This window comes from Salmo trutta, chromosome 14, assembly GCF_901001165.1.
Source record: "Salmo trutta chromosome 14, fSalTru1.1, whole genome shotgun sequence".
Taxonomy (NCBI): Eukaryota; Metazoa; Chordata; class Actinopteri; order Salmoniformes; family Salmonidae; genus Salmo; species Salmo trutta.
Genome location: NC_042970.1, coordinates 70,174,365 through 70,193,267, shown reverse-complemented (window position 1 = coordinate 70,193,267; position 18,903 = coordinate 70,174,365). Strand labels below are relative to the sequence as shown.

The following is an 18,903-nucleotide window of genomic DNA, read 5'->3' as shown; positions in this document are numbered from 1 at the left end:
ATTCTCTCCCTGTCTTTATCCCCATTCCCTCCCATGCCCCTGTATATCCAACCCATTGAAGCAACAGCTGCTTAAAGTGGCCCTATCTATCTACCCCCCCTACTACCACTCATACTTACACTTGGCTTTTCCCACAGTAGTTGAATCCCCCTACGGATCATCCCACTAGAGTGGCCGCAGGGATTTCCCTTATCTGGCTCTGGGCAGCCAAGTGGAGCCAGATAAAGATCTGAGAGCTTCCACAGGTTCCTTATCTCCAACAGGGAGGCTCCGGCTCCATACTGCATCTCTGCAGCTCTGCAGCCATTTCAAAGGGATCCAGTCTGCAGTGTTGTTCACTCAATAGTGTTTATTATGGGTCCACAGTGGGTCCTGCCTGGGTTGCCTCTGTCATATTCTAGCTGTGATAAGGAAGAGTTTGTTGTGGATGTGATGAAAGGTTTGGCCAGTAGTGGGTGCTGTTTGTGTTTGTATTGGAGGATACACGTGGAATGGATACAGTCAGGGTATCCATGCTAGCTTGAACAAATAAAACAGATAAAATGGCTAACTGGGTGATTCCCGATACTTTTACCTCTGTTTTGCTTTCTAAGAGAACATTAATTGATTCAAATACTTTGGTTGTTGCAGTAGATATCTCTTGACTGGGAAATTCAAGGGGAGTTTTCCAAGGGGTTCATTACTGGGATTTACTGAACAGAAAGGTTGATTCTCTCCTTTTTTTCTGTCCTTCCTTCCATCGACCCGTGTAGAAGAGAAGTACATGACGGTGCAGCCGTACGCCAGCCAGGGGAAGGACGAGATCGGCTTTGAGAAAGGGGTCACCGTGGAGGTCATCCAAAAGAACCTGGAGGGCTGGTGGTACATCAGGTGAGCTTCACCTCCTCCCATTGGTCCTTACTGTGGAGGGCTTCCTCTGATTGGTCCTTACCATGGAGTGACAGGCACCTTAGCCAACGGAAAACATTGCTCCGGTTAAGAATTTACACCTATTAGTGATTTTATGTTGGATGGGCCCAGTTCCAATTACAATTAAATCCTTCCCTCCCTTCAACAAGGCCTACAGGCTAGGGAAGTGAGTGAATGATCATATTTGAATTGGGCCAAAAGTGAATGTACATTTTCTAACACTCTAATGAAATGAGTCCCCTATCATTATTTTCGGAGTGATCAAGGCAGAGGTACATCTCATCTGTTGAATGGTATTGTAAACCATTAACATATGTGGCTCGTTGGAGATCCGGTGAATGCGTTGTGTTTGACCTGTTCGGTGGAAGAGCGACAGAGTGTGTTGTATACTCAGTAAATGTGCATTTCCTGGCCTGTTGTTTGTAGTTTCCTCATGGCCCCGAAGGCCTTGTGAGCTCCACTCTCCAGCTGATGATTACCACATGCTACTCTGGACTCTGCTCTGGCTTAAAGAACAGTCCTGTTACATCTCTCATATATTATCTACAGGCCACAGGCAGCCGGAGGCACCTTAATAAGGGAGGACAGGCTCATAGTATTGGCTGGAACGGAATTAATGGAATGGTATCGCACACATCAAACGCATGGTTACCTTGTATTTGATAACATTCCACTGACTCCATTCCAGCAATTAATATTAGCCCCCCCCAGCAGCCTGCTGGCTCACACCACAGTGTTCTACTGCTCTGCTCAGAATAATTCTATGTTCTTTCATGTGTATGAGGACATCTAGTGGTCGTAGACAGTCAGTGGGAGAATAAAAAAAATAAAGACCCTTTGACATCTTAAATCATTCTTGAATACTTGTCAACATTGGCTGAAGATGATGTAAGATGTCATGTTTCACTGCTGATGTACCAGTGGTATTACTGACGGACATAAAGTGGAAGTAATCACAGTGTATTGCTTGTAATGACTTTGTAGTCAACACAATATCCACTTTTTGACCGGTAAGGGTTACTATTTTACCGGTAAGGGTTACTATTTGACTGGTAAGGGTTACTATTTGACCAGTAAGGGTTACTATTTTACCGGTAAGGGTTACTATTTGACTGGTAAGGGTTACTATTTGACCAGTAAGGGTTACTATTTTACCGGTAAGGGTTACTATTTGCCCAGTAGGGGTTATTATTTGACTGGTAAGGGTTACTATTTGACCGATAAGGGTTACTATTTTACCGGTAGGAGTTACTATTTGACCAGTAGGGGGTTACTATTTGACCGGTAATGGTTACTATTTGACCGGTAATGGTTACTATTTGACCGGTAAGGGTTACTATTTGACCGGTAAGGGTTACTATTTGACCGGTAAGGGTTACTATTTGACTGGTAAGGGTTACTATTTGACTGGTAAGGGTTACAATTTGACTGGTAAGAGTTACTATTTGACCGGTAAGGGTTACTATTTGACCGGTAAGGGTTACTATTTGACTGGTAAGGGTTACTATTTGACTGGTAAGGGTTACAATTTGACTGGTAAGGGTTACTATTTGACCGGTAAGGGATACTATTTGACCGGTAAGGGTTACTATTTGACCGGTAGGGGTTATTATTTGACCGGTAAGGGTTACTATTTGACTGGTAAGGGTTACTATTTTACTGGTAAGGGTTACTATTTGACAGGTGAGTAAACTTCAATTCTCATCCCCTATTTTGCTGCTAGGTACCTGGGGAAGGAGGGCTGGGCCCCGGCCTCATACCTGAAGAAGATGAAGGAGGACTTCTCATCCCCGGGCAGGAAGAAGACCCTGACAGGCCCTGTGGAGATCATCGGCAACATCATGGAGATCAGCAACCTGCTCCAGAAGAAGTCCAGCAGTGAGAAGGTAAGGTTTTAAGATTTCACTTTAACTTAAAATTTCATTTGATTGAACTTTTAGCTTTTTAGTTTTTAAGCACTTTTTTTCTATTTTATTAGCTTTTGTTTTATTTATCTCTTGTATTGTATTGTTTTTTTACTGTAAATTGGGTTGCCATTTTAAATGCAGTTTAAATAAAGTTTTATTTGATTCGAAGGACGTCCAAACAGATGGAGATTCCACCAGTCCTGAGCGCCACATCTCCAAGAGTGAGATCAGCCTGCCCATGCCCTATGCCCCAGGTTACAACCCCAGCCCCGACCATGGCCCCAGCCCTGGCCCAGATCCGAGTCCCAGTCCTGGGCTGAGTTCTGGATCTGGGATGGGTACCTCCAGTCCTAGCCTGGGCCCTGGTGCTAGTGGCCCTCTACAGGACAGTAAGGGGAAGACGGAACCTGGTTCCCCTGCTGTAGCACGTGTCGCTCCACACAGAGTGTTGATAGGTGAGTGTCATTGATTATGGAGTTGTATGGTGATTCAAATTAGACTATTTACTTGACTGAAGTAAAATATTGTTTTCTTTTTGCATAGGCTTTGAGGCTATAGGTAAGACATGGAAAGACAAAGGTGTATAGTGTGAATCTAATATTAGACTAATATTTGGGTGCTAATATATATCTATTAGACTAATATTTGGGTGCTGATATATATCTATTAGACTAATATTTGGGTGCTGATATATATCTATTAGACTAATATTTGGGTGCTAATATATATCTATTAGACTAATATTTGGGTGCTGGGATAAATTTGTGTGACTAATATTTGGGTGCAATAAAATGCAATAAAAACATATATAGTGCTGGGTGATATAACATTTTGATTGGGGTTTACGGATATACTAAGGTGTGTCTGTTATGTGTGTACAATAGACTACTAATTGCACTTCTATAATTTCTACATTTGACAGTAAATGATGCTAATCTATGATTCCATTCATTAGGCTCTCCCAACCTCCGACAAAAACCTCCTCCTAGAAGAGAAACAAATCTGGTAAGTCACTCTCAAATACAGTATGTATCATAAAACGTTTCTTACACATAAACATAGAACATTGAACTCAAGATTGCTTCTTTTTCTATTCCTCTTGTTTGTGCAGGGCTTCCAGTTACCCAAGCCACCAGAGCCCCCTACTGTGGAAGCGGAGTACTACACCATCGCAGAGTTCCAGTCCTGCATCTCTGATGGCATCAGTTTCCGTGGAGGACAAAAAGCTGACGTAAGCACCCAGAATCTTAGAGATAGATACAGTATATATACAGATATTTAGTTTCTGGATAGATGGATAGGCTACTGTCTATATGATCTATCTCTATGCTCAGAACCGCTGTACATATGTTGGTATTGAAATCTGTCTGAGTACATTAAATATTAATGACAACTGACGGCTCACCAGAGACACAACTGCTGAAGCTGTATAAATATGGCCTGGACGGTCTGTTCATTTTGATGATGCTGGCAACAACTGGATGTCAGGGTGGACATTTCAAGTTAGAAGAAAGGAGCTTTTGTTTTGATTTCTCTAACCTGTCGCACCAAGAATGATACCCAGAATATGTAGGATGTAGGATCTTAATTTGAGCCAGTTTGCTACAGCAGGAAAAATTATCTTGCAACAACAGGAAATTGGAATTATTATGTGGATTATGATTAATCTACATATTTCTTTGTAGGAGTTGATACATTGTTCCTAAGGGGAAATCAAGACTGAAATTTCAAAGTGGAAATTACTCACTTCAGAAGCCTTTTAAAATCTCAAATGCACTACAAGTTTTAAATGTCTTGCATTGCAGGAAAGCTATTCTGCAACAGAGTGGTCAAATGAAGGTCCTACATCTGTAAATGGGGAGGATGATGGTGTGATAGTGGAGGGGATGTTGGAGGGAGGGAGAGAACAGCAGTAGAGAAATAGGACACTATTACTCTGACCTTCTCCCTGTGCATTAGAGATTCCAAGTTCTCCTGCAGCAGGGTGATCAAACTAAGATCCAAATCTGTATATCCCCAACGCTCAAGAGATCTACATGTATGAGAAACATTGTCTGCTTCCAAAATGACACCCTATTCCCTTTATAGGGCACTACTTTTGAACAGGACCCATTGTTAAAAATACTATTTTCATCAGTGTGAAGTTCAAGTGAGGCTCAATGTTGATTATAAAGCAATAGTTCCATCAAGTGTGTTTGACTGTTGGTTATCTTCCCACCTGTCTTCTCTGTAGGTCATAGAGAAGAACTCCGGGGGATGGTGGTATGTCCAGATCGGGGAGACGGAGGGTTGGGCCCCCTGCTCCTACATCGACAAACGCAAGAAGCCCAACCTCAGCCGACGGACCAGCACGCTTACCCGCCCCAAAGTCCCGCCCCCAGCTCCACCTACCAAAAAGCAAGACTCAGAAGAGACCCCATCACCTTCACCCAGTCACTCCATCTCCTCATCCTCCAAAGCCCCAGAATCCCCCAGCCGGCCCACAGTATACGAGGAACCGGAATACGACGTTCCCGCTGTTGGATGCGAGGGCGAGTCGGACACAGATTCCCTGAAGGGAGAGACAATACATCGCCCCCTGGAGGTGAAAATCAACAGTGTGGTCTGTGAGAAGTACCGTAGTTCTCCTCCGGTCTGCAAGACCTCCCCTGTTATTATCAGCTATAGAAGAAGGTCCTTCAGGTCCGTTGAAGAGATGGCCAAGGAAGAATGTATCTATGAGAATGATGGCTTCAGGTGCAGTAGTGGTGATGAAGGGGCTTCAGCCAAAGGCTGCGGCGGTTCCAACTCCCCAAGGATCTACCACTCCTCGACTGTACCACGCAAACCCTCAGGGTCTTCACCTCTAGCAGGGGGAAAGCCATTGAAGAAGATCGCTCCGGAGCTGAGCCGAAGCCAGTCCCTAGCCAAAGCCGACACCAGCCCCAGGTCGTCCTCAGACGAATCGGGTAGAGGTTCCAGGAAACCTCCAGGCATCAGGACGGTGGAGCAAAGGAGAGGCCAGAGCCCCTCCACCAAGCTCAAGCCCTCGGTGAGGCCTAAACCTCTCCTCGCCACCAAGTCAGAGCCACAGTGCCCTGAGAGGATGGACATCACTTCCCTGAGACGCCAGTTGAGGCCCACGGGTCAGCTTCGGCATACCGTCCACGGGCTCAAAGACTCAGAGACGGCCTCCGTCATCTCGTCGGAGGACTCCCATTCTTCCCGCAACAGCACCTCAGACCTCTCCTCCATCTACTCCAAAGGGAGCCGGGGAGATTCGGATCTGGAGGGGTTCAACCTATACCGCACCACAGACGCCTACGACAAGGTCCAGGAGTCAGAGCTGAGCTTTCCATCTGGGGTGGAGGTGGAGGTCCTGGAGAGGCAGGAAAGCGGCTGGTGGTACATCCGTTGGCGGGATGAGGAAGGCTGGGCGCCCACTTTCTACTTGGAGCCCATCCGTCAAGGGAGGGACGGGGGTGGGTCCGAGTCTGACGGGCAGCGCTCTGGGTCGGGCAGTGGCACCGGGAGCAAGTCCAATAGCCTGGAGAAGAATGAGCAACGCGTGCTGGCGCTCAACGACATCAACCTCCAGGGACTCACCAACCACCACCAGGTACACCACACGCCAGGGGGTCTGAGATCGAGGAACACTCCTCCCATCCCCTCCAAGCCTCCGGGGGGCTTCTCCAAGCCGGCTGTGCTGGTTAACGGAGCCGTGAGAATGAGGAACGGTGGGGTGAGACCGCAGTCCGCCGTCAGACCCCAGTCCGTGTTTGTGTCTGCGCCACAGCCCGCCATGGACAGTCAACATTACATGACGAGTTCCCTGAGGCGGAACGAGTCATTGGCCGCCCACAACCAGTATCGTACCGACCAGTACCGCTCCGGTTCCGCTACGCTCGGCGTGCGCCGTAACTCCTCTTTCAACGCAGTGCGTGCACAACCCATCACAGTCGAGACCCGATCGAGACCCTCAGAGCGCTCTATCACCACCAGGGGGTCTTCGGCGGACCGATTTGGCGCCGGTGGCGGGACGGACGCCTTGAGCAGGGTTGGGGTTGTTGTGCAGCATAATGGTATCCCCGTCTCCACAGTCAGGCCCAAGCCTATCGAGAAGAGCCAGCTGATCCATAACAACCTGGGAAGGGAGGTATATGTTTCCATTGCTGACTACCGGGGGGACGATGAGACCATGGGCTTCCCTGAGGGCACCTGCCTGGAGGTTCTAGACAGAAACCCCAACGGGTGGTGGTACTGCCAGGTCCAAGATGCCCTGCACCCCCGCAAGGGCTGGGTCCCCTCCAACTACCTAGAGAGGAAGAAGTAATGGCCTAATAATAATAACAATGCCCCCCTTTGATGATGTCACTAAGAATATTGGTGATGACATCACTCCATAAGAATGTTACCCCACAAGAGCTACCACAAGCAATATGCTCCAATATGATAACAAATGATTGATTCTGAAATACTTTATGTAAAAAAATATGTTGTTTTAACCTTATAATGAGAAAGAGACACTTTTATTTCTGGGTTACTGAAATGTACACAAAAAAGACTAAAAGTCCAGATTTTTGTGTGCGATATGGGATGTAACGAGAGACTGAAAACGGGGTTGGCCACCCCTAGTGTTAGAAACACAAAGATGTTTTTGGAACTTTGGAACGATGCGATTTGACACGACACCTTCTAGAAGGGGTTTACATTAGAAAGATAAGATAGCTGGGCAATGATGGCAAACCTTATACCTGCCCTTGTGACTATAATGCCAAATAGGTGCCTTTCGTAGATGATCAACTGAATGGGGGTTCGAAGAAGTGGACGGAACACATCGGTGAATCAACGTCATTACCAAATGTATTACAGTGCCATAGGCCTATGAGCATGAATACCACCAAAATTATTTTTGTAACGTTCAAGAGAATCACTTGAGTAGGAGTGTTTAGGAGCGTTACAGAGGAAATAGGATCAATCTAGAGTGTTGTAGTAGAATGTTCAGAATCAAATAAGAAAAAAACAAGAGAACGGGAGAGATATCAGCGACTCTCAGTGAGTCACAATTGACTCACTTAAAATGACTAATCCTTTGATTATCTTTTTTAGACATTATTGTATGTTTTGTTCTTTAATGTCTCTGTGTGTCTTTTTGTCTGTCCTTAGAGATGTATTTCTGCTTTCTTGTGTAACACTCCACCGACAGCCCAGAATTGGAAAGAGTCAAAGTTTCCTCTCGGATATTCGGATCTCTGAAGTTTCACTGATGGAATATCTATGCTGAGGTACACGTAATTAGACAAACTTTGTAGTTTCACCCCGTTTTTGGAGTCCCACTTCTTATTCTATATTTTCAAGCAAGCTTACAAAATCTTGCACGCAAATAAAGCCAAAACCTGTCAAGCTTGAAATCTAATTAAAGTATACTTATTGGGGAATAAATTCCAATTTAAGGTGCTTTTCAGTAAAAAAAAAAGACCTACCACCAAGATATTACTTTACACAATAAGTTTACACAATAAGTTGTCTGTATTAGTCCCAGACAAATATCTTTTTATATATGCTTTACTGTATACAGTATAGCAACCGCAGTTGCAGTTGCACAGAAAATAAGTACTGGAAATATGGCTTAATAAGGGTTTTTAAATCCCAGGGATATATTTCCATAGCCTCGAGCCCACAATGTGATCAAACCAAAGAGGAATATCATTTCATTGGCTATTTTGTAGATTTACTATTTATTTATGGGCACAAATAGCCTGATATAATGTATTCAAAAAAATACCTAAAACGAAGTTTAAAAACTGAAGAATAAAAAAAAAAGTTTTGATAACATCTGGACATCTAGATTTTCTGAACCCAAATCAAAGCATGTTGAAACATGCGGATATTGCTGTGCAGTATTGGTTTATGTGGTGTACAATAGAGTTTATGTTTACTTCCTTGCTTTAAAAGTAGTTTGGTATCTACTGGATTTAGAATAGTACTGCAGGACTATTTTGAGTTGTTACTATTTAGTTATATGTTTTCCCCAAACACAATACTGATATTACTTCAAAACGATCCCCAATTGAAAATCCAAATGAAGTACTATTTCAACTGGCTGGTGTTCAAGACTGCTGAAATATTTTTCTAACAGTGTGTGAGCTTCTCAATTGAGGTTAAACACGAACTTTTCATGACATTTTCTGCTGGACAGTATTATAGTGTTAAACAAAGTATTGTACCTGCTAGATCGCAGTTATATCTGTTTTAGCCAACCATAGTTGTTTTTTGTTATTACAGTGTGGTCACACATAGACAATAATGACGATTGAAGTTCCGTTTTTTGTGAATTAATGCACTTTAACACTTGTTTACGGTGCATTAATGTAAGGATGCAGTTGAAATACTCAGCATATTATTTATTTATTTTTTTAAAACTTTTTAATATGAGTATTTTTTTTACCTCAAGTTTTTCAACTCCTGTCTTTTCACAGGAGTTGAAAAATATCTAAGTCATTGGAGGATGCCAAAGCTCCTCACAATATAATAATTGGATACTGTACATGGTACTCTCTTGTGGGAGACGAATGCTACTGCAACATACTTTTTTTCATGTTGCCCAACAAACCGGCAGTTACAATGCAATACCAAATGCACTGCTGGTCAGTGAAACTACCAACTACACAATGCCTGTACATAATTGAATGTTTTCAAATATTAATGCAGCTAAGAGTTAGTTTTTTTTTTTTTTTGTAGTTTATACTTTTTTTTAGTTCACTTTATTGTATTTGGCTATCTTTTTTTCAACCTTCTAAATGACGTTTTTTACCCCATGCTGTGTGCTGCAACTAGCAGAATCATGGACACTTCCTTTCTCCTTATTGGTCTGTACGTAATGCCTGATTCAAATCGTATTTATTTTGAACTAATGTTTTTACCTCCCATTTGTGGTTTGACAATCAAATATTTATCCACTGCCTCACTAGACTGGACTAGACCTGTCAACCTAGTACAAAAGTCAATAATGTGTGATATACTGTATCATTTTTTGACATTTCTACAGTCTATTTGGTATGAATTTCAAGCCGTTGCATACAGATCTATAGAAGCTGAAGTTAGTTCTGCTTCACAAATGGAGGGTAAAATGCTCTTTATCTCACCCATCATATCCTATGGAAATCAATAATTAGGTCTATGTATAGTACAACTACAGTTGATACAGAACCCCTTGAACCCTTAACCCATCTCCCTCCCTCCCCTCGACAAAGGCATTATGTAAACGTGTTGAATCACCCATAACATTTCGCTTCAGCACATATTAATGCATATCGCTATTGTTTAATTGAGCTCAATTTACATGGCTTCTCTGCCTGCACCTGCAAATTACAAGGGAATTGTAATGTGTCAAGCTCGTCTTTTTCATATTCAGTATTCAGTATATATATTTTTTTAAATAATTTGTTCAATGTTTTGGTCAAAATGATAATTTTAGTCTTCTTTGATTTTCGTTTTTACCCCATTGTATTTGAACATCTTTCAGAAATGTAATAATGAGGAAATGTGCAATAGAAATAGGCATATTTAAAAAGCATAGCTATAGAAAAACATGATCAACATTACCTCTCTTGTCTAAGGAGATATGATCCAAAAATATATTGTATATCCCTTAATCCATTCAAGCCATCATCGGTCATGTAAACACCTTTAGGTCATGACTCATTTCAAGTCCACTGCTTTTTTAATATAGCCTTTTTCAAAAGAGCAACAGTTGCTAATGGCACTGAACCATCCCATTGGAGATGCTTACTTCCATTGAGCTACAGCACAAAATGTTGTGACATGATGGACAGGATTTTTAACCAATGACCACGTAAGAATGCCTTCTGGTCCTTCCTCCTCGCTAGCGTGCATGGCTAGTGGACTGTGAATGGCACCGGCAGAACCCAATGACCCGGGTTCCAACCTCGTTAACATCTAGCTGTTCTCTATCACAGATCCACAGAGGTAAGAGTTGTGTCAGCATCGAGGGCCTCTAGGTACTCACCAGACTGCCTTTGAGCTGTCACGTTTGTGCCTGAACAAAATGTTTTTGTTCTTGGAGTGTCTCTCTCCTCCACCTACAGTACGCAGATGCCTCCATGCCATTTGAACACAAGCCATGCCGGCCTCTTCAACCCCGTTGCCATGGCAAAAGTGACATTTGGAACCATCGCAGATGTCAACCGCGTAATGTAAACCGGGAGACTTGTTAAGCGGTAGTCTTGTCGGGAATGTGTACTACAGGGTCATCGTAGTTTAATCCATCCACTTCCAAACCTATACCTACCACCAAATATAAGAAAACACTTTTTTCTGTATCTCCATGTCCTCGATTAAGCCCCATGGGAATTCATTTCAGACTTGACCATGTTCAGAATGTTTAGAATCTTCTGAGGAGAAAGAGAGAAAATACTACATGGGTTTGGTTCTTTGTCCACAGATTACAACAGTGATGTTCTTGAGGTCCACTAAAGCTGGTTGGTTTAAAAGTTTCCTCTGCGGATGATTTTTTTATCACTTATCCCCACATAACAGTTAAGGTGCTTCCTGGCTTTGGAAGGTCTCAGTTCATTTCCTTTCCCCTCCAGTAGGTTTGATAGGGAAGAAACACACACACACCCTTACGTTTTAACTTTGGTGGAGGGTGCCACAGATTTATGGTAAAGTAGGACCCATGCAGGGGCCACACACACACACACACAAATACGAGGGAAGCCATTCATGTCAGAGGGAATAGATTAGAGCCTCTACTATATTTGTGAATTCAGCCAAGTGAGACCGTCCCTACTGACGCCACACTGCCTCGACTCTCTGCCCCCGCCTCCTTTCTCTCTTTTTATTTTAACAAATTGGTGGGCCATCTCGAGCGTGACGTTCCCTTAAGCCTAGTAATCCTAGATAGCACCAGCCGGAATGGCTTTTTTCCTCCCGGCTCTTTTTTTTCTACTTTTCCTTTACTAGTGCCTCCTTGCTCAGTCTTTGGCCTTTTCCACCATACTTCCGCCATGTTCTTTTTCTTTCTTTTGCCTCAACCAAAGCTAGTAGTTCCCAGTGCCCGAAAGCTAGTCACTTGAAGTAGGAAGAAGGAAGAGATTGGATATGTTGAGTGTATCTAGTGTATGAGGTTTGGGTCGTAGAAGCATGTGATGTGAGATATTGTGTGTTGGTGTGTTTGAGGGAGGACGTGTGCTCTGTGATGAGATGGATTGCGTGCAGGTGAGGTCAGGAGAAAGATAGGAGGAGGTCAGGGATGAGGTTGGTTGCGTGTGGGATGCGTCGGGAAACCTGAGATGGATCAGATTGTGGATTGTAGATGACATGGCAAGAACGAGAGAACGAGACAGAGATAGTGAACAAGAGAGAGTGAGAATGAGAGAGAGAGAAAGAGGAGCTGGATACAGTTGTAGAGATTGTGCTCCTCTGTTCATGCTGACTAGACTTCCGTTAAAACCAGCAGCAACAGCTTCCATCAGAGACAATGAATAACACTGCATCATACTTCCTCCTCTTCTCCCATCTCCCACAGCTTGGGCTAATGAACAATCCATGTACGATGCGTGACGGTGAAATCTCATTATCAAAACACCATTTTAATTGCGGTAGTTAAAGTTTTGAAGCCCAGTAAGTCTCGCGCCGTTGGCGCCCTGATAGCGGGGCAACACAGCCACGAGGGGCTAATCTAAAACGAATGAGATTGCGGCTGTCGAAGATGGATAGATGCTCTCACTCTTTGTCTCTCTCGTTCTGTCTCTCTCCAGCTTTTTAGCGGGTGGCATATTGATCATGTGTCTGATTTATTCTGCTTTATATAATTTGCTGTGGTGAAGCTTCAACTTCTCTCTGATGGCTTATTCTGCCTGGTGTGAAGGCAGAGGCTGGAGAGCCAGGTAAATGAGAGAAAGGGTAGGTTAGGGGGGTAGGAGATGTGATGTTTTGAGAAAGTTAGTAGTAAGTGTTTGTGAAAGGGGTGTGAGGTGTTTAACCTAAGGGTTGTTTTTAGTAGGTATTTTGAACATAACTTTTTTTAGAGTGAATTTTTTATGTTGTTTGCTCATGAAGGAAGTGAATGAATGAAAGAAAAGAAGAAGAAAAGGAGAGGGATGAAAGCTTACTCAGTGCTAGAACTGATGGTAATGCTTCAGACAGGTGGAATGGGACTGCCGACTACGCCAAGTGTTACTTAACACAATTACTTATCACAACAGGTGGCTTTGGGGCATTGTTTAGAATGCTAATGGGTGCATGGCTGAGGAATAGAGCATGCTGGTTCTTTTTTGTGTTTCCTGCTGTGCTGAGACTCTCACTGTTTGACTTCCTGTTCTAATTACTACTTTATACTCTCTTTAATTTACCCTCAGACAGATACATCATGTCACATCGCACTAAGCAATAACTGCTCACACTGCTTAAAACTACCTTCCTTTTTTTGTATGGGTACCAATTTGGACCATATTTATTGCCACATCCATATTTTCTGGAGGGAGGATTTGTCAGATAAAGATGTGTGTCATTTGAGGGGTCACCGAATACATTTTAGTTGGCGTAGTCAAAGGTCTTGTTATTACCTAAGATAAGGCCTTCATGAGCATTCAGTGACGCCAGTTATAGTCTAATTCCTACTACTTACAGTAGAAAGAAGTGTGGCAAATCTTCAACACTGTCACAAAAACCTAATTTGTAGACAAGGCCTCAAACCAAAGTTATACTCTCTAAACCTATGCTCTGTAAACCGTCTAGGTCCTTATACCCAAACTTGAAACAATAATGACCCACTACCAGCATGTCAACTCTGTTACATCATACCACCAATGCTTCGAGTTGGACCAAAGGAGTTGCTATGGTATTTGTTTTTCTCTCTTTTTTTATTTGCATTATTCTTATGCAACATTTGTGTTCAACTCTATAGAGACAACTCTAGGGACTAGTCCTGTTTTCAAAAGAAAGGTGTCATGGGAGGTTGGAGTTCAAGAGAAACTGATTCCTTTTGTAAATGTCACTGACGCGAGTCATTCGGTGTGACAAAATGCAATGTTGTGTGACAAGGCGATAAAGCAGCAGGACATGTCATGATATTACAATTTTGCATCAGTGAGTAAGTCAAAAAGTGTATGTGAAAGTACAGCAAATGTACAAATAATCAAATCAGTCTACTCTTCAACGGAAAACATAACAATTGGTGTGTGTACTAGCGGTCGTTTTTGAAAACAGGGCTGTCCCTTTTTACCATTTTTCATTTTGGAAACCTTTTTTGATGTTGTATCTTGTTCATGTTTACATTGTATCTTGCATTGCCCTAAAGAGAAACACTATTAAATGTATTATCTTTGTTTAATTAATGCTGCCTCTCTGTTTTCATTTGTTAGCCTGAACATTCACATGCCATACATTATGAAAAATAATATTTGCAGTATTACTAAATGTTTCAGTCATTCAGCAGACGCAAGAGTACATGTTCATACTTCTTTCACTGTACTGGTCCCCCATGGGAATAGAACCCACAACCCTATCATTGCAAGCACCATGCTCTACCAGCTGAGCCACACGGGACCAACTGAGCTGATATGACTCATACATTCATATTTAGATTTATTTATAACTTTTACATACAATCGTAGGTGACAGTACATTTATTGAATGATACACATATCTTCATTTGTTGTATGGTATAAATCAGAATAAGTATATTTAGACAAGGATTGTACAATTTAAAAATCCTGTTTTAGATGTATATTGTATGAGTTATGAGAGAACTGTAAAATTGTAAGGGCAGAAAATGAAGATGAACTAGTATGGTAGAGCCCTACCTTCTGCTAACGAGAAAGATGGAGGAAAAAATCATACTGTGGCATCCGGACATCTATACACATGTAGAAAGATATATCGCATACGCCTAAATGAAGACAAAATATGTGCACACCTACCTTCCCTTAGGACAACCACCCAACCCCCATCGAACCCCCACAAAATGCTCGCTTTCAACAGAACATGTGCAAGTTACCCTCAGCATCTAAAGGTTAGAACATTCATCACATTTATCATGGGTGGTTATGGGAGATGTAAAGAGAATGTAACACTCAGGCTAACAGCTGTGAGAGGACTAATACATAGAGACATCATGTCCAACATAAAGACTGTATTGGAGCATTTCAGGAAGGTTCTAGAATGACAGGTATCAAATGAAGACGTAACAAACACTTAGGCCGACAGTGTTTCTGCCACCTTTTGGTTGCACATAGACCATTTGGGAATACTTCAGAGAGGTATTGAAGTAAAGGTTTTAGTGCTTCTGTTCATTCCATGTCACTGTCATCTTCAGGTGTGACGGTGATGGCATATTTAAGTGAGACAGTGTCGACAGCTGAGGAAATCTCCCATAGGACGACCCATCGCTAAAACAGATTCTCATTGGTCAGTGGAACTATTTATATATATCCACTAGATGGCAATCTTGAACTAGTCTGTTCTCCCCAGCCTTAGCTGGAGGAGTCAGAAGGGAGTTTGAGCTCATGGTTTGCGATTTTTAGCTGTTTATTTGTAAAGGTCTTACCTCAAGGGCCTTTGTAAAGCAGGTATAAGGACTGCATGTATTCCAAAAAATGTTTTTAAACACATGAACATTTGATCCGTCATCACAGAGTATTACCAATGGACATGAACTGTGACCCATCACTTTATAACAGAGTTATGAGATACTAATACATCTTGATGACAGATTTGATATATATCGTCTAGATTATTATCAGACCTCATACCTCCTCCTAGATATTACCATGTCTTACATGCTATTAATCCACTGCTGACAGACATATGTATATCTGGGGACATCAGAGGGATATTTGGATGAGGTGGTAGCTGCCTGCAGTGCTTGGAGCCCCTGACCCTAAGCCTAGTGTCCCCTGGAGGACCCCGGTTGAACATAAACCACCTAGGCAGCTGGGGCCGTCCAAAACACGATGTAACAGGTGCCCCAAATCACATACCACTGAAAGCACCAAGTTCCACTGGACCACAGAAGGTCAGGGTTATATAGATCTGGGTTAGCAACTCTATTTGGATTCCTATGTGTTTTATGACTATGCTGACACAAATTGTGTACATGATCCATGCAATCAGTGTGGCTGGGGGATGATAGTAATCTTAATCAATGGATTGTATAATTATTTGAAACCCTTGTTAGTGAACAGCTAAAATAGTTTTTATATACTAACTCTGTTTTATCAATGTACCAATTGGGCTTCAGGAAGAAGCATAGCACAATTACAGCAGCCATGAAGGTTTTAAATGATATCACTGAAATATTTGACAAAAAACCACTGTGTCTCACTTTTTATTGATCTCTCTAAGGCTTTTGATACAGTTGATCATGCTATACTACGGCAGAGACTGTCGAGCATTGGACTTTCGGCTCATGCAGTTGCATGGTTTGCTAACTATCTGTCTGATAGAACTCAGTGCACTCAATTTGATGGGCTCATGTCTGTTAAATTGTCTGTCTGTAATGGTGTGCCCCAGGGCTCTGTACTTGGTAGAGGCGAAGGTCGAGAGCCGTGCGTCCTCCCGAAACACAATCCAACCAAGCCGCACTGCTTCTTGACACAATGCCCACTTAACCCGGAAGCCAGCCGCACCAATGTGCTGGAAGAAACACTGTACACCTGGCAACCGTGTCAGCATGCACTGCTCCCGGCCCCCCACAGGAGTTGCTAGTGCGCGATGGGACAAGGACGTCCCTGCCGGCTAAACCCTCCCCTATCCCGGACGATGCTGGGCCAATTGTGCACCGCCCCATGGGTCTCCCGGTCGCAGCCGGCTGCAACAGGGCCTGGACTCGAACCCAGAATCTGTAGTGGCACAGCTAGCACTGCGATCTAATGGTGTTTTCTAAAGCAAGAAATAGACCTCTGAACCTAACACCTATTACTACCTGTCAGGGCAATGAGATTGAAACTGTAACCTCATAGAAATATCTTGGAATTTTAATTGATGACGGCCTCTCTTTTAAATTGCATATTTACAACATGTTCTAAATTGAAGTTGGGATTTTATTTTAGGAATAAGGCCTGTTTTTCATTTGAAGCCAGAAGGAGGCTAGTATCAGCTACATTTATGCCTATACTAGACTATGGGGATATTTTATATATGAACCCTTACCATGGAGCACTGAGATTTATTTAAAACTGCAAAACCCTTACGCACCACTGCACTTTATATACCAGGGTTGGCTGGCCTTCTCTAGTCACTCGTAGGCTCAGTCACTGGTATACCTTTATTTACAAAGCCATTTTGGGTTTACTACCATTTTATTTGGCCATTTTTATTGTTCAGAAGGTTGATTTGAAGCTGATTCCCTGACCTGTCAATGTTTTTAATTTGCTGTTTTATGATTTTGTTATACTCTTGTGAATTCTGTTTTTTTTACTAGATTACCTGTAGTTTGGCCAGGACGCTCTTGAAAAAGAGACTTCAAATCTCAATGAGCCCTTCCAGGTTAAATAAAAGTTAAATAATAAAAAATATATATATTTACTGGATTAATTAAAATCAAGAGTATGGATATAATAAATAAGAATTTGTCATCAAGTGCATGTTATAGTTGGATATGTATGGGAGATAATCCAATCATATTAAGATATTGGAGATGTGATAGAAAATATAGAATTAGCTTGTAATCAATTTTTTTGTAATTTATGTTCTATTCAAGTTTTATGAGAAAAGCAGGCACAGACACTTCTTTGAAACACGTCTGGAAAGTTTATTGACACAATCGTCCGACTCACATTTAACAGAGCTCACAAACAGATCACTTGGAAACTAGTTCTCAAATAAAGACAGGTTTGCAAAATATCTTAAACAATGGATGAGTCACAACATAGAACATATATTCTTCTATATCATGGAAAATAGGAGCAATTGTGTTTGACCTAGCCTATGTTACATTTCTATGTGTAGTGTTCTGATCGACCCCTGAACTCTGTCTAAATGATGGCCGAGGAGATTGCGATGTAGCATTTTATTTTTTAGCTTGTCTTCTATTGGTCCCAAAGTTCACTAACTAGGACGGCATGAACAATCAACTCAAACAACTAAAAGACAGAAAAATAAAGTATATTTCCCAGGTGAAACCTGTCTAGTGATATCTGAAGAAGGGGTTTTCTAAAATGGAGGATAGTAGAAGAAGAAAACAAACACCCAAGTACAGTAGGATCTGAGATCAAAACACTTCAATGGAAGATAGATGCAATACAGGGTCCTCAAACAATCAGGAGAGAAACCAAAAATGTATTTTTTGGTAAATTGGTATCACACCGCAACTGGTTGGTGTTATAGTTAGGGCCCTGAGTTTTCCAGGTCACTAGGTCAGGAACATTTCTGGGCCCTAGTCATAGTATCTGTGTGGAGGGTTGAACTTTAAGCCACTGAGTACTGACATGAGTCAGACCACTTCAATTAATCCTGTATGTAACTCAATAAATATGATAGGCAGCAATTAGGTGCCTTGTTTTTTTTGCATGATATTTAACTTTTACATTATTATAGGTTGTCAATGTATGGTATGCCATTTAGGACATGACGTATGTCCAATGACTATTGTTTACATTAGTGGTTGTGGGTTAAATTCCTTGGATAAAGGGCCAGTAAACATTTTTTTTTTAAAGAAAACGTTTCAAGCAAGGGGAAATTACGTACGTTTAGCACAGACATTTCAAATTACGAGGTGGATTAACACATTTATTTTTTATTGGATTTCGGATTTCGTTGGACACTTAGTATCAGCAGAAATTTTACTGCGATAGAATATGCCAGAGATTACCTATAGACTAGACCAGGGGTGTCAAACTCAAATACCCAGTGGGCCAAAATGTAAAACCTGAACAAAGTCGCGGGCCAACATTGAACAAATGAACCTTTTAATATGGACCCAAACAAGTTTTGCTTTAACATTGAATATGGAACAAGCATCGCTTATTACCATACAATATATAATTTAATAGTGGAGACATGCAAAATCGAATTTCAAATGAAAAAACACATCAATGGCATTCATTTATTAAATAAATAAAATTTAAATAAAAATCGTATGCCT

General features: G+C 42.0%; 1 protein-coding gene across 5 annotated transcripts in view; it reads left to right on the top strand.

Annotated features, from left to right (window-relative positions):
* The window catches only part of LOC115147223 (SH3 and PX domain-containing protein 2A-like), a 130,150-nt gene extending 115,995 nt beyond the window's left edge, over positions 1 to 14,155 (top strand). For 3 of the 5 annotated variants that reach the window (XM_029689332.1, XM_029689330.1, XM_029689333.1), the window contains 7 exons: positions 753 to 870; positions 2,633 to 2,795; positions 2,986 to 3,271; positions 3,360 to 3,374; positions 3,772 to 3,821; positions 3,928 to 4,047; positions 5,050 to 14,155. In XM_029689332.1, the coding sequence (XP_029545192.1) occupies positions 753 to 870; positions 2,633 to 2,795; positions 2,986 to 3,271; positions 3,360 to 3,374; positions 3,772 to 3,821; positions 3,928 to 4,047; positions 5,050 to 7,128 (2,831 nt within the window). In that variant the 3' untranslated portion in view covers positions 7,129 to 14,155. The remainder of the gene's footprint in view (positions 1 to 752; positions 871 to 2,632; positions 2,796 to 2,985; positions 3,272 to 3,359; positions 3,375 to 3,771; positions 3,822 to 3,927; positions 4,048 to 5,049) is intronic. The other 2 variants (XM_029689334.1, XM_029689331.1) reach the window with 1 other exon arrangement.
* The last annotated feature ends 4,748 nt before the right edge of the window (positions 14,156 to 18,903 follow it).